This window comes from Bombina bombina, chromosome 5 (assembly GCF_027579735.1).
Source record: "Bombina bombina isolate aBomBom1 chromosome 5, aBomBom1.pri, whole genome shotgun sequence".
Taxonomy (NCBI): Eukaryota; Metazoa; Chordata; class Amphibia; order Anura; family Bombinatoridae; genus Bombina; species Bombina bombina.
The window spans coordinates 852,575,026-852,591,088 of record NC_069503.1 but is presented as its reverse complement, the minus strand read 5'-3'; the positions used below and the strand labels follow the sequence as shown (position 1 = coordinate 852,591,088).

Genomic DNA, 16,063 nt, shown 5'->3' with positions numbered 1-16,063 from the left:
AAGCAACCCCCTAACAGAGGGCACATTCCAGGCAACCTAAGTCACCAGACCTACACACAGGTTCCTGGAAAGGGGAACACCAAAACCTTGAGGTCCCCTGAAAAGGAGAGTATACTCTCAGAACCCAAAGGAAGAGCAAACCCTCTTCTAATCAATGGAGCAAGTTAAAAGGAAAATCTATTCCCCATCAGACTTAAGCTTACAGGATAGACTCAACAAGCTCACACATCTAGAGTTGACTGCGCAAACGCAGGTCCTTAGACCACTCTGCCATCCTGACCTGCAGACCCACACTCAGCAGGACCAACCCAGCCTCCGGGATCCAAGACAAGGAAACAAAAGAATCCCAAAACAGATACAGGAACGAGCGTAAGGATGGCACAGCCATCCCCACAGAGCAAAAGTACAACTCGACTCTGAAACAGACAACAAGGCCATAGACCTAAGGATCTATCAAAAGAAAGGCCCAACAAGTCTGCTTGGAGTCAGCAAGACTCCAGAGGGAACCAATCCCACCTTTCCGTCTCCCATCCAGGAGAAGCCCAAGCAAGGACTCTTATCTCCATAGGGAGGAGAATATCCCCTAAAGAAAAGGGATGATGCCGGAGGGGCAACAACTGTCCTCAAGGCCCAAATGCACCAGTTAATGGGAAGTGAAATACCCAACATAGATGTCCTAGAAAAGGACCCCCCTACAAGTAGCTTGCCAAGCAGAGGCACAGCCAACCCATTTGCCTGCAGAGCAGGGAATCCACGGGAACACTGGCAAGCTGACCAGGGGAATGTAACCCTAAGGTGCACCAGAAATTGGACATCCAGCGCCAGCAGCTGGGTATGAACCAACCACCCTTGAGGCTCAAGCCACACTGCTAACATGAGCCACTCTGTGGCAAAGAGTAAAAAATACTTCAAAAACCTGGCCAACCATGACCAGGTGAGGTAAATGGAGCAAGGACACAGCCCAAGTTCCCACTACCGTGGAACACACCCGACCAGCCATGAGATCCAAGATTCCAAAACCACCCAAGACTGGGTCAGTAAAAAAGCCAAGCAGAGCATCGGCAACCGGAAGTCTCAGGGAGAAAAAACAGGTCCGGGCACCTAATAGTTCAGGTAAACCTTACCCTAGAACTAAACACCCCAACCGGCCAAAAATCCAGACACAAGGGTATGGATGCATATTCAAAGAATCCGGATAGCGAGAAGAACTAGAAAGCTCCGACCAAAGGGAGGAACCATCCCTAGCTTAAGTCCAACGCTCCAAGAAGCAAGGCTAGAAGTCGTATGAAGATACTTCTCAGAGCCTCAGAACAAACAAGGGATACCTTGAGGTCCAAAAAAACCTACTAGCAGGACTAGTCTCCCTAACACCTCTGCACAAGCAGAGGACAGAAGGAAGAGAAGGCACTAAGCCTACCAAGCTCCGGAAAACCCCGAGCTAAACAAAAGTCCCCGCAGGGAACAATTATCACCCGGGAGCACAGATCCCTTAAAGGAGATCCATTCACCTGGAGGCAATGAAAGAAGTCCCAAAGGCCTCTTATAACTCCGTCAAGAGTAGGAGCTGCAACTAGATATACTAGAAACAGCTATGCAAACACCTGCAAGGTGTCAAGAGCTGCAACTTGTTTCAAACTGCTACCTTCCACATGCTAGACAGCTATGCTGTACAAGCTGTTGGATCAAGCCCAAAAGGACACATCCAGAGGAGATATTAACCCTTGATTCCAAGATACTAAAAGAGACTCACTGATACCCTTATGTATAGTTAGACCCTCAAGGTGGTAGCCTCTCAGGAAACATTCACATTACAGTACATTGCAAATAAAGTAAAACGAAACGATCTTACCGGAATCTACGCCGTAGAACAGGAACACGGCCCTGAAAGTATGACAGATTGTAGCATCGCCTCCGCCATGGACTTGAGAGAAGAAAGCAGGCAGCGAAGCAAAGTTTGACAATGCCGATTGCTTGAGGAGCTGTTAATATGAGTCAGGATGGTTTTGCAGAAAGAAACTCCCTGCTTCTCCGGACTCTAACTTTCATTCAAGCCCTCACTGAGAGACTGACTGGACTACTTAAAACTACTGATACATGCCGAAGTGTACTACCTTCCATAAGAGACAAAAACAAAAATGAAAAAATTCTGACACTTCTTTGCCACCCTCCTGGGACAAAAGGCAAAGAATGACTGGGGGGTGAGGGGAGTGGGAGGAGTACTTAAGCCATTGGCTGGGTTGTATTTGCCTCCTCCTGGTGGCCAGGTTCTTTTTTTCTAAAAGTAATGAATGCAGCTGTGGACTCTTTCCTTTCTTTAAGAAAAAAAATATTTAACAACAACAACAACAGAAGACAACATTTTATGTCTAAACTTCTCAGTTGAAGATTGACGAACATCCAGTTTGTGATGTGAGACAAAAGTATGTGGTGAACAGCAAACTTCTGTCTGTATAATTTCAAAAGGAGTAGCATCTGCCTCAAATCCCATAAAGTAGCCACTGCCCAGGTGGAATATGCCCTGAGCCCCAAAGGAACTGGTTCTTTATTTTGCCTGTTAGCCCTTGAAATTGCTTGGACCATCCAGTTGGAGACTGTTTTTGCAGGAGCACGTCCAAGTTTAGGGCCTCTTCGTATAGCAAATAAGTGATCAGTCATATCACAGAACATGGCAATGCCCACCGAAGCATCTCCAAATTGGGAAAAGAACTCTAGCTGATCAGTGACTGGAGTCAAAGAGAATAGACTAAATTAATCCAGACATGTCTTTAAGGTAAATTTAACAGGACAAGTAAGCCTTCTGAATCAAAAGCTTAAGTCAAGGAAACTTTCATAGCCTTCTCACAATTCCTAGATCCAGAATAAAGAAAAAAAAGTTTGCCTAAAATCCTTAGTTGCCTGCAAATAAAACTTCAAAGCTCTGACAACAACATCATTATGAAAAATCCTCTCCATAGAATTCTGATGATTAAGACAAAAAGTAGTAACAACAATTTCCCTACTCATATCGTCCAAAGACACACCCTTAGGTTAAAAAAAATCCTTGATTCTCAATACTGCCTTATCCTGATGGGGAAAAAAGATGAGAATCACAAGAGCGAGCAGATAATTCAGAAAACTCTTCTCGCAAAATAGCCAAAAGAAACAAAAACTAGATAAGACTCCAAGGAGGAGAAATTAAATAACAGGTTAAATCCTGACTAATGACATCAAAAATAAAGCAAATATCAGGAAGATTATCAATCTTCTTATAAAACAAAATTGAAAGGACAGAAATCTGACATCAGAGAACTAGTGGACAAAATGTTATCCAAACCATCCTGCAGAAAATATAAAATTCTAGGTATTCTAAAGGAATGCCAGGGAAAAAAAAACATGAACCAAATCACCAGCATACGAGACTGAGTCAAAGTCTCCACAGCAGACTCTGAAAACCCCCTCTGCCCAAGCGTTCAATTTCCCTGCCAAGAAGTTTAGGGATTTTATGTCCAAATGAAAAAAAAACAGACCTTGAGACAGAAGATCCTATTGCAGAGAAAGTAGCCAAGTAGGACAACGGGACATCTGAACCAGATCCACAAAACCAAGTCCTGTGAAACCAGGCCAGAGCAATCAATATTACAGATGACCCTCCAGCCTGATTCTGGCAATTACCCTTGGCAAGAGAAACAGGGAAAAAAAAAAAAAAAAAAGCATATGCTAGTTGAAAAAAAACCAAGGAGCTACTAGGGCACCCACAAACCCCATCTGAGGATCCCTGGACCATGCAACCAGGTACCTAGGAAGTTTGTTGCTCATGAAATCAACAGTTCAGAAATGACAAACGGCACACTACCTGGTGCAGGTGGTAGAGGGCCACTGCAAACACCTCTCAATGAATCCACAGCACCAAATAAAGAGGAAAAGTTCTTGTCTTTAAGTCATTTATTTTCTTTTAGCTTACAAAAAGCATGTAGGCACACAGCAGCAAACAAAAGCAACGTTTCAGGCTATTCACCCTTAATCATGCTAATACAGGACACCTGTATGCTGCTACTTAAATACAATATCCCTTAACCCTTACATTCCCATTTACAAGGAAATGTTAAAATACACAGTTTAATACAAAAAAACGGTTTTCCCCTATTAAAAACAAAATTGCTTATACATATATAAACTTTTAAATTTATCTTATATGATATGATACAATCATGCTGTATGTAGAAGGAGTGGCAATAGGGAACTCTTATTAAAGAGAAAGGAGTCCTTGTGGATCTATAAATTAGAAACATTAACCCCCAAGGGGATTGACAGGGAGATTGATATGTCAGTATTTCTGTGATTAAAATGTATAAAAGTTGTGTTTTGCAACATAAATTTCTCTGAATAGCTACATATCGTATCATACCATTTAAGATCAATTTAAAAGTTTCTATGTATAAGCAATTTAGTTTTTAATATGGGGAAACTGTTTCTGTATTAAACTGTGACCACTAGGTGGTAATAAACTGTGTATTTTAACATTTCTTTGTAAATGGGAATGTAAGGGTTAAGGGATATGGTATTTAAGTAGCAGTACACAGGTGTCCTGTGAATAGCCTGAAATGTTGCTTTTGTTTGCTGCTGTGTGCCTACATGCTTTTTGTAAGCTAAAAGAAAATAAATGGCATAAAGACAATAACTTTTCCTCTTTATTTGGTGCTATAGACTCTTGCTGTTGTGGGCTCATAAAATCAACCTCTAAGAGACCCCAAAGATCCACAATCTGCTTGAAAACAACCAGATGGAGAGACCATTCTCCTGAATGCAGAGATTGACAACTGAGAAAATCTGCTTCCCAATTGCTCGCCCCTGGATTATGAACTGCTGAAATTAGACAACAATTTTCCTCTGCCCAAATAAGGATTTGAGAAACTTCCTTTATGGCTAAGGAACTGTAAGTCCCCCCTTATGATTGATATATGCTACAGCGGTAACATTGTCTAAATAAAAAATGCAGATTTCCAAATAAAATACCAGGCCTTTTTCATATAAGAAATCCCTTCCCCGACAGGTACACCTTTATATTCTAGACAAGGTTTTTCACTTGCTCTAAGGCTACTCCCATATAGCCTTTGAATGGCATATAATAGACCACTCCCTATTGAATTGTGCATACAATTGGAAAATCAAATGGATTCCTCTTCTCTTTTCTCCTCTTGCTGAAATATGGCTGATTTTGGACACAGATAAAGCACACATTAGATAATTTGGTATTCTACCTTCATTTCCAGTGATAAAGTCTCTGCAATTCTGATATTTAGATAGTAGTGTTGCACAAATTTGGGTTATGGTAGCTAGAGTTGCCCTGTATTATTGGACTGTTGTGCTGTAAAATAACAATTTATGTAAGAACTTAACTGATAAATTAATTTATTTCATGGTGGCAAAAGCCCACAAGCTAGTTACTGATGGGATATACATTGCTAACAGGAGGGGGCAAAGTTTCCCATACCTCAAATGCCTATAAACACACCTCAGTCATACCACAGTTTAACGTATAGCCAAGTTAGTGATGTGTATAAGTAGTAAAAGCATAAGATATCGCCCTTCCAGCGTACTGACTGCTGTTAAAGATCAGCCTGCTCATTTGCACTTTTTTCACAAAGAGTGCCATCACACTTGTGAGTACCTGTTCACCATACGATGCATATGCTTCACATCTAGTTAAAAATATTACACCATGAGGCGCTTTCTTCCTGTTTTTACTGTTTCTACATAAAAACCATGTTTTACATTTAGTTAACGCACTTTCTGTGTTGCCTAAACATGCTTTTAATACACACTTCCTCCACACTGCTAAAATTCTAATTCACTAGCGATGTGGGCGGATTTTTGCTCAGTGATCCCTATTGTTTTCTATCAAAGGCACATCACCACTTGTGGTAACAAAGAGGGCCCACTTTTTTTTATAAAATATCCCCAGATGCACGGATTTCGAGACTGGCAAGACAAAGAAAGCAATATCTCATGGGTCTGACGGTCCTTTTATTATTGGGGGCAAAATGAGTAGACTTCATGTTTTTAGTTTATGGGGAGATATATCCTTAACAACACTTCCCCTGAGAAGTTGGTAAAATCTGGTAAGGTTCTGCCAGGATCTAGATGTTTTTGTGTAAAATAGAATTGTATTCAGCAGTGTCTAACTGTTTGTGTGGAAAACACTTGGATTTGTGTGTGTGTGTCTATATTAGACATTTATTTTAAAGGATCCGACTTTTTTAGCTAGGGAAAAAACAAAATGAAAAAGTGTTGTCATTGTTTTGTATACAATGACAACATAAACACATCTAGACACAGTTAGATATGTGAAAAACACAGATTTGTGTGTGTGTGTGTGTGTATATATATATATATATATATATATATATATATATATATATATATATCAGTCATGGATCAGAGAAGATGTGGTTGTTTTTCCAGAAAAAAAAAAAAAAGGTTATGGCAGGATCCAGATTTTAGTTTTTACAATAGCATTAAACCAGGCAGAGTCTAGTTGCCTTTCTGTGGGAAAAATGTGGATTTGTTTGTGCCTGACTAAATTAGACATGGTTCTGCAAGTAGAAGAATAGGTTCTGGCAGGATCTAAATGTTTTTGTGTAAAATAGCATTGGATCCAACAACATCTAGATGTACTTGTGTGAAAAACACCTGGATTTGAGTGGGTGTCCAAATTAGAAATGGATCCAGATTTTCTGCAAAAATTGAAAAGGTTCTGACAGGATCCAGATGTTTTTGAATAAAACAGTCTATATGTATTTATATGGAAAATACATAAATCTTAATTTGTGTTTGTCTATAAAAGACATTGATCAGGCAGCATCCAGCTGTTTTATGTAAACAAAATCGGTTCTGGCAGGATCAAGACATTTTGAGTAAAACAGCATTAGATCCAGCAGTGCCTGAAAGCAGACATCCCAAGTCTCCCTGGAGTTCAGGGAGTCTCCCTGATTGTAATAGCGGCTCCCTGATGCCAGCAAATGGATTGCAATCTCCCTGAAATTCCAAGTACTATGATCCAATGTGGCCCAAATCCGGAAAAGTGTTTCTTTAAGGATGCCTTTAGTTGCTGGAACGTTATAGAACCTTCAAAGCATGTATCAGTAACCAAAAAGCACCCACTGATTTTAATAAAATAAAACACAAATACTACCTTATTTACTGCACGTAAATAAACTTTGTATTCTAAAATATTTGAGCATTCAACAAGCGTACGATCACTGGAAAATAGGTTTGTTGTATGTGGTTGTGCAATAAAGCAACTTTTTTTTTTTATTGTGACTTTAGTGGGAAGCTACTTTAATGATAAGTCTCTATTTTAATTAAGGGTTTCAAGGTGTCCAATATATAACTGGGAGGGGCGGGGGGTTGGCGGCGCAGTAGCGGGAGAAGCCACCTCCCTGAAATGAGTTTTTGCAGTTTGGGATGTCTGCTGAAAGTGTAAGGACAAACACATAGATGTGTGTGTCTTTCTAAATTATACACTTATCTGGCAGAATCCAGCTACTTACCTGTTAAAAAAAATATAGAGTAGGTTCTGTCAGGATCTAGAAGTTTTGTGTAAAATAGCAATAGTGTCTCGTTGTGCTTATGTGGAAAAGCCTTGCATTTGTCTGTCTAAATTAGACATGGATCTGGTTTTCTTTCTGTAAAAAAGGAATAGGTTCTGGCAGGATCCAAATGTTTTGTGTGTAAAATAGTGTTGGATCCTACAGTGCCTAGAAGTGTTAATATTGAAAAATTGTCTATATGGTTTAATTGGAAAAAGTGATGGATCTGTATGTCTGTCTAAATTAGACATGGATCTGGCTATTTTTAAAAGTAAAAAAAAAAAATTGTAGGTTTGGGGGGCAAAGACGAAGGAGCATAGAGAAGGATGCAGAGTTAGAGAGCCCTACGATCAAGCAACACAAGCAATGTTGGAAACAAGCAATGTTGGAAGACAATGGAGTGGTGTTAAAAACAGACGTTATTGCACATACTACAATGTTGATCCCGGCTCTGCAGCGAGAGCAGCATGGTGGCAGCCATCTTCAGGAACAATGGTATAACAACGGATCTGGTCTGTTAAAAAGGGTTTGTTTGTTTTTTCAATTCATGCCTAACACATTTGGATATACAAATGTGTATTTGTGATTTTCTCTAAGAAGGAGACAGTATGTTTAGCTACTGTGCTAGAAATCTTTGCAACCTTGTAGGTTTTGCCTGGTATTTATCTGCTACTGTGAGGAACTAGGCATAATTGTTTTTTTTTCCCCACTCACAATTTATTTCTCTGTTCTGCATATCACATCTCTCAACCCCTCAATGCACTCCTCACAATTTCATAGGATCTTTTACTATTCCTTTAACGTCAGCATCAAGTCTCTTGTTGAACAATTTGATTTAACATTCTTCACAAGCCTTTCTGAAGCTTTGAAACACTGTTTACCAAATATACACTGGCTATTTACCTACATTGTGATACCACAGATTTTTTGTATATCTTTAAGTGAATTCTTAAAAGCTTATCAGAGAAACTTGAAAGTGATCTGCATCTCTAAACTATATTGCTAAAGTTGCTCCTTCCTGAAGGCATTTGTTCATTCCCTTTCTTCACAATATATTATAACTTCTTATGAAGATATAACACAGTTTATTGTTTTACCTATCCAATGTGTCAAATGTTAGAACATTAACATATTTTTATGAGCACATGACCTTAGTCATGTCACCAAAGAAATTGCCTAGGAAAAGCTTGCAGGGGAGTAAGCAGGGCCTACTTCCTATCAATAAGTCTAGTCCGGTAAATAACTTTTTCAAAGTGCAATATAAAAGAGCAGAACCTGCATATATGAATACAGAATATTATTTTATTTACAAGATATGTTCTTTCCAATGGAGCCTTGTCCTAATACAAACTTACAACAACCAACTGACATGGTAACCATACTTAAAGGATTACTTTCTGTTATAATTTTTAAGCTAAACAACTAACATATTAAAGTTAATAAACATTAATTAAAACCTACTGACCTATATTTTCTCTAAAACGAAGTTTCATAACGTTCTAAAAGTTATATCTTTAATTCGCTGATGATGTCACGTTATCCTGCCCACTATTTTCAGCACTGCGTGTTCAAAATACTTAAACAAATAACTTTGTGTTTAAAGCGCCATTTTGAAACCTAGGTATTGTAAACGGATTGGTACAGAGCAAAGGATAACCACGGAGTGGGTTTGGAAAACAATTAAATTTGCAGACAAGATTTCTGATATACGGTAGAGATATGTTAATGAAATGCTATTGATAAAAAGCGTATTTGGGGTAGTTAGTTAGTAACAGGCATAGAAAATATTTACTTACAGTGGCCCTTTAAGTCAATGTTGGATTCTTCACCCTCTAAACAGAATATCATGAGTAACAAACTGTCTGAAAAAAGAAATTGGGAGTCTGAGGAAGGATATCAAAGATTTAGGAAACAGGAGTTTATGTTCTGGAAAACTCTGAATCGTCTACCCAAACAGAAATGCAAAGTATGGTCAATAGAATTTCCCAACAAGATAATATTATCGCTTCCCTTACTGATAAATCGAAGCTCTAGAAAATTGGAGTAGAATGAATATACGTATTAGAGAGATACCAAAAGTGGTCATCCCTAAAGATCTTCAATGCTACCTAAATAGCCTGCTTGCTCATCTCAAAGGAAATTCAGAAATTGTGGCAATACCAATAGATTGTGAACATGAGGCTTTAAGAACAAAGCTGAAGGATTCAGTGCTGCCATGGGACTTTATCATTAAGTATATTTTTTTTCACAACAAAGATATCATGAACTCCGCCCGCAAACTCAAACAGATTTATTTTAAAAATGTCACACTGCAACTGTTTGAAAACCTATCTGCGAGTTGAAGATAGAAGAGGCTTTCCCTTTTTTGACTTGACTTCTCAGGGACAACCATAATCCTTACAGATAAGGATTGATTCCTATTTAACCTTACTGTGGTAAAAGATGATCAAAGCACTATTTGCCGTCTTGTGGAAAATATTCCAGATTTCTGCAAAGCTTTGGGCCTATTGGCGCCACAATGAAGCCCAAACCTATCCACAGAAAAGAACAGTTGCCCTTTAATGAACTGCTAAAAGATCCTAAATCACAAAGAAAAAGAAATCCATCAATTCTGTACACTGACGAAGAATGGCACCTGAGGAATCTTGTTCAGGATTGTATTTGACATTCCTGTTCTTATTACACTTTGATTTACCTATAAAATAATGGAGTATAGACGTCACAGACTTTTTGAAAAACTACAAAGCAGCAATATACAAAGTTTACATTTTTAATTGTACTTATATTTCAAAAGAGTTTGTCTTATAGGTTTAATATGTTACCTATATTATATCCTGTTATACTGACTGTTTGTGCCTCTGAATCTTTACTCACACCCTCCTCATGGCACTTTTCCCTTAAAACCATAGTATGTCTTTAAAGCTGTCAATACAAGCTCTCACCCCCCGTCAATACAAGCTCTCACCCCCCGTCAATACAAGCTCTCACCCCCCGTCAATACAAGCTCTCACCCCCCGTCAATACAAGCTCTCACCCCCCGTCAATACAAGCTCTCACCCCCCGTCAATACAAGCTCTCACCCCCCGTCAATACAAGCTCTCACCCCCCGTCAATACAAGCTCTCACCCCCCGTCAATACAAGCTCTCACCCCCCGTCAATACAAGCTCTCACCCCCCGTCAATACAAGCTCTCACCCCCCGTCAATACAAGCTCTCACCCCCCGTCAATACAAGCTCTCACCCCCCGTCAATACAAGCTCTCACCCCCCGTCAATACAAGCTCTCACCCCCCGTCAATACAAGCTCTCACCCCCCGTCAATACAAGCTCTCACCCCCCGTCAATACAAGCTCTCACCCCCCGTCAATACAAGCTCTCACCCCCCGTCAATACAAGCTCTCACGCCCCGTCAATACAAGCTCTCACCCCCCGTCAATACAAGCTCTCACCCCCCGTCAATACAAGCTCTCACGCCCCGTCAATACAAGCTCTCACGCCCCGTCAATACAAGCTCTCACGCCCTGTCAATACAAGCTCTCACGCCCTGTCAATACAAGCTCTCACGCCCTGTCAATACAAGCTCTCACGCCCTGTCAATACAAGCTCTCACGCCCTGTCAATACAAGCTCTCACGCCCTGTCAATACAAGCTCTCACGCCCTGTCAATACAAGCTCTCACGCCCTGTCAATACAAGCTCTCACGCCCTGTCAATACAAGCTCTCACGCCCTGTCAATACAAGCTCTCACGCCCTGTCAATACAAGCTCTCACGCCCTGTCAATACAAGCTCTCACGCCCTGTCAATACAAGCTCTCACGCCCTGTCAATACAAGCTCTCACGCCCTGTCAATACAAGCTCTCACGCCCTGTCAATACAAGCTCTCACGCCCTGTCAATACAAGCTCTCACTCCCTGTCAATACAAGCTCTCACGCCCTGTCAATACAAGCTCTCACGCCCTGTCAATACAAGCTATCATACCCTGTCAATACAAGCTCTCACGCCCTGTCAATACAAGCTCTCACGCCCTGTCAATACAAGCTCTCACACCCTGTCAATACAAGCTCTCACACCCTGTCAATACAAGCTATCATACCCTGTCAATACAAGCTATCATAATCTAACCATGATAATTCCTCCTGTGGGGAAGAATTTATTTATTTTTTCCATGCCTAGCACCATTCTCTTTCAGATTAAAATAATCATTATTATATGCCGAATGTTACCCCATGGCATGTTCAGTGCTATTGCTTTAATAGCGTTAAATAGAATGTTACTTACTTTTATTTGTTTTATTGTTATGCTGAAGTGCAATTTCTATATATATTTATTTTATCTGTTCCTGTTATTATTCTTGACGTCTCCAGCAGCTACACTTATGAATAGGTAAACACTAATGTACTATGGATACATAAAAATAATAATAATTACATCCCAAAATGTAAAAAGGGTTCAATTCCCCTCAAAAACAGAAAGCAGCCTTGATCAATTTAAAACATAAAAATGCAAACATATTACTAGAAGCAAAATATTTCAACCTATATAAGCCATTACCATAGTTTTTATAATTCTAGATGGAATTGTGTGAGATAAAGAAGGCAGATACCTGTTTGTTTCTGGTCTGTTGTATGGAAGCTTGGTAACAATTATTAATATATATTTACCACCCAGACTACCGCAGGTTTTTTAAAACAATATTTACCAGACTGCATATTCCCTTTGACCCGTTTATAGCTATACTGCATATACCCCTTACCTAAACATTCAAAACCGCAGAATTGCACCTTACAAATTCTTCTAAACAGAACCAAACAACCAGACACTAAAAAACACCTACACCCCATTCACAATGTGTGTTACAAGTCTGCTCTACATTTGCTCTGGGAAAACTGCACTATCAATTAATATACCAATTATACCTGTGTATTTTCAAATTGCTGAACTCTTACATGTTCAGCGGTGATAGTCCAAAATGCAAATAGCGCCATAACTGTGACCTATCTTTCCACAGGGCCAGACTGGGAATAAAAAGCAGCCCTGGAAACTTGGGATAGTTAGTTTTTGTGCATGCGCAGCTCCTATATTAATAGTCACAATCATTTTCTGGTTTAATAAAAAGTTAAAAATATAAAAAAAATAGGTTTTGTGTAAAATAGATTCTGATCCATATTTCTAGATAGGTTTATGTGGGAAAGAATAGGATATGTGTCTGACTATGTATTTTATACACAGGTCTGTCAGGATTCTGGTATTTTTGTTTAAAAAAAAAAGGATTTAAATCTTTAGGTGAGTGTGTAAATTAAACATGAATCTAGAAGGAGAAGTTTTGATACAAGTTTAAATTTAGCAGTGTCTAGGATTGTTTGTATGAAAACAAAGTATAGATATGGCAAGATCAGGTAGGATGTGGCTTTTACCCACACTCCTCCTCTTGTGCCTAGTGATGCAGGTTATCTTTTTACAGTGACTTTCTTTTAGATGGGCATATTTTTTTTTTTAAATGGGCCACACCACTCCAAAATCTGCAGGGATTGAGATACTCTGCTCTAGTCATCATACATTTGCTTCCTAGCTCCTAGGTAACAAACAGGCCACACTAGAGGCTAATAAAGGATAACAATCGTATATCTGCACATAGGAGGTAATGTTCAAGTTGTGCTTCAGTCATTCTCTACACCAAATAAGGATACAAATGTGTCAGTCTGAATGCTAGTAGTAAGCATATCACACTGTCATGAATCAAAGGGGTGACACAGCATTAGTTGTCAATGAAACATGCTTTCTATTTTATAAGAAACATGTCAAATACTTATATCCAACATCTAAAAAATGCAATATTATTAATATGTGCACATTTTTATATTTTCCATTTTAGATTCATTTTTTTTTTCTCTTTCTAATTTTTTGACAAGCAAAAAAAAATATGTATTTTAAAATTAACAACTTATGCTCCAAAATAAAGAAATAGTGTTTCACAAAGTTAACAGTCATATCAAAAGAAAAACTGCACACCAAAATTCCAAATAGTTTACTATTTATCCACATGGACTGAAGGTACACTCAATCTCACTACTGACTTTTAACCTGACCTTTTCCAGAATTCCAGTCAACTTGCTGCAGCACATTAAACTTCTATAAGGCAACCATCGGGTAAAGAGACTGAGGTAGGGCAGTGATACTTACCTGGGGGAATCTGAAAGTTAGCCGGTAACTGGATTGTAGTTTGAGTTGTCTTGGGAGGAATGATTTGGGGCGGTGCTGACATCCTTGGTCCACGCATCACCTTTGATGCCTGGTTAGTTACAGAGAGTGGTGCCACTTTCGTCACCAGTGTACACAATGGGGCAGGAAGCCCTGAAGGCCGGGTTGTAGGTGCCAAGCTGGGGGGGCTAATCAGCACTTGGGTAGATGCAGATGGCACATCAGCATTGGCCATCCCTGAGACACAGTTCGCAAGCAGAGGTGCTGATGCTGGAGTCTCATTGCTGGCAGTAACAGCGGGGCTAGCCACAGAAGGAGCAGCAGCTATGGCTTGACTGGGGTGCATCACCTCAGCAGTACTTCAGATACAAGACTACAAAAATAAGAGCTGAATTGAAAAGCATAGCTACGCGGCAGGGCTTATAGTAGATGCATCTGACACACGTCAGGCACATGTAACCCAAATTTACATTATTTACATGTATTTGCTTTCTAGTTATAGATCTGTTGTATATGCTGTAAAACACACTTAACGCGTCAACCACTGAACACGATACCAAAACTGAAAAGCACAACCACTTAGCGTGCTCTACTTGCAGCCATGTTTATATAGCCATGCGGATAACGCGCACGCGCGTCGCCCATGACAACAAGCCGAGTCTGGAAGGTAAGGTACAGGTAGAGCGTTAATTTCCGCACGAGTAAAATGGACGTAAAAGAGAGGGACAATTTGAGAGTGTGGTGCTGCTAAATTATACTTTTTTATTCAGTGTATTGATGTTGCACTTTGTGGGTAACGAGATAAGTAAAAACTATCTTGTACGACTCGGTTTCTAATGTGATGATTAAAGGGATAGTAAACCTAAATTTTTTTTTTTACTTATTAAATACTTCTTAAAATAATAAATACATTTGCAATTGGTACCTTTGTAAAGTTTTCTTTCTTTTTTTTTGTAATTTCAATTTGAAACTTAGTACTGCGCCAAACCCATTTTCTAAGCATTATATGGGGCCTGTTATGATGTTCTACCTAGGTAGAAACATCATGGTGGCCCGCATGCGCATTAAAACTATTTTATAAGCATCACATGCGCACTGCGCAGACTCGTCCCCCAGTCTCCTGACAGAAGCATAAATTCTTTGACACCGGCATCAAGAGAGTCACGGATTGAGTGCAAATCATCGCTTGCAAATGAGGGGAAGAGACATTTATTAGAGCAGCGTGTATACTAGAATTTTTCCCTGCCTGTGATGAAGTCCATCTGTGTTTTAGACGTTAACTACGGCAGTGAGTTTGAGAGCTATGTTTATTTAACTGTCGGGCTCATCTTCCCCCCTCCCTCTGACTGTGTTTGCTTTTATGTGGAAACGGAGCCCTCACTGTCAATCATTAATCAAGCAAACACAGCCAGAGGGAGGGGGGAAGATGAGCCCGACAGTTAAATAAACATAGCTCTCAAACTCACTGCCGTAGTTAACTTCTAAAACACAGATGGACTTAATCACAGGCAGGGAAGAATTCTAGTATACACGCTGCTCTCCTTAGTGCAGCAGGGATAAAGTGTAGCACAGAAGCAGCTTTTAAAGTCTTGCAGCACAGCTCTCATACTGAAGCGTGAGTAATAGAGAACCTGTTTATATTGTTCCCTGTCTCCGGTGTGAAGCTGCCCCTTCAACCAATAGGATAACTAAGCTGTGAACAGCTGTGCTTTAACGTCAGTACTGCGCATGCGATGCTGACTGAATGTATTATTTAAATTAAGGGGCCCAGCAGCTTTACCATTGGATGGGGGGCGGATGCTGGATTATGTGAGCCATGCCTCATTTTAAGGGCTGTCATTATCACACATTTCATGACAATTTAACCTTTAAAATGAAGGTATGTGAAAGCTTAATTTAATAAAAAAAACTATTTTAAATTACTACATTTATCATAGTAATTATAATAATATAGTTTAATTAGTTTCACATGGGAATCAATTTCTAACCCTTTAAGGCGCGCATGTCTGTCTGATATCTATTGGGTACGGTGTTGTATCTGAATTGGTGCCCCTGTAGAATTCCGGGTCCTCGGCTGGCTCTTCGGAAAGAATCGGAACTCCGCCCTCACCGCAGCTACTCCCATTCTCCTCCCACCTCATACATTTCCATATCCCGTCTTGAAAGCTCAGTCTCCATGCTCGTGCATGAGAAACATCCCTTCGCCAGCCACTCAGCTATCGCAACAGCTTCTTCTGCTGATGTAATGCAGCTTGTCACACGCTCCCTGCTCCCTTCACTATGTCATTAGACAGCT

At 39.8% G+C, this 16,063-nt stretch overlaps 1 protein-coding gene across 1 annotated transcript in view; it reads right to left on the bottom strand.

Annotated features, from left to right (window-relative positions):
• TAF4B (TATA-box binding protein associated factor 4b) overlaps positions 1–14,303 on the bottom strand; it is a 920,546-nt gene extending 906,243 nt beyond the window's left edge. The window contains exon 1 of the mRNA XM_053714992.1: positions 13,750–14,303. Coding sequence (XP_053570967.1) covers positions 13,750–14,113 — 364 coding nt within the window. The 5' untranslated portion in view covers positions 14,114–14,303. The remainder of the gene's footprint in view (positions 1–13,749) is intronic.
• Positions 14,304–16,063: the final 1,760 nt, after the last annotated feature.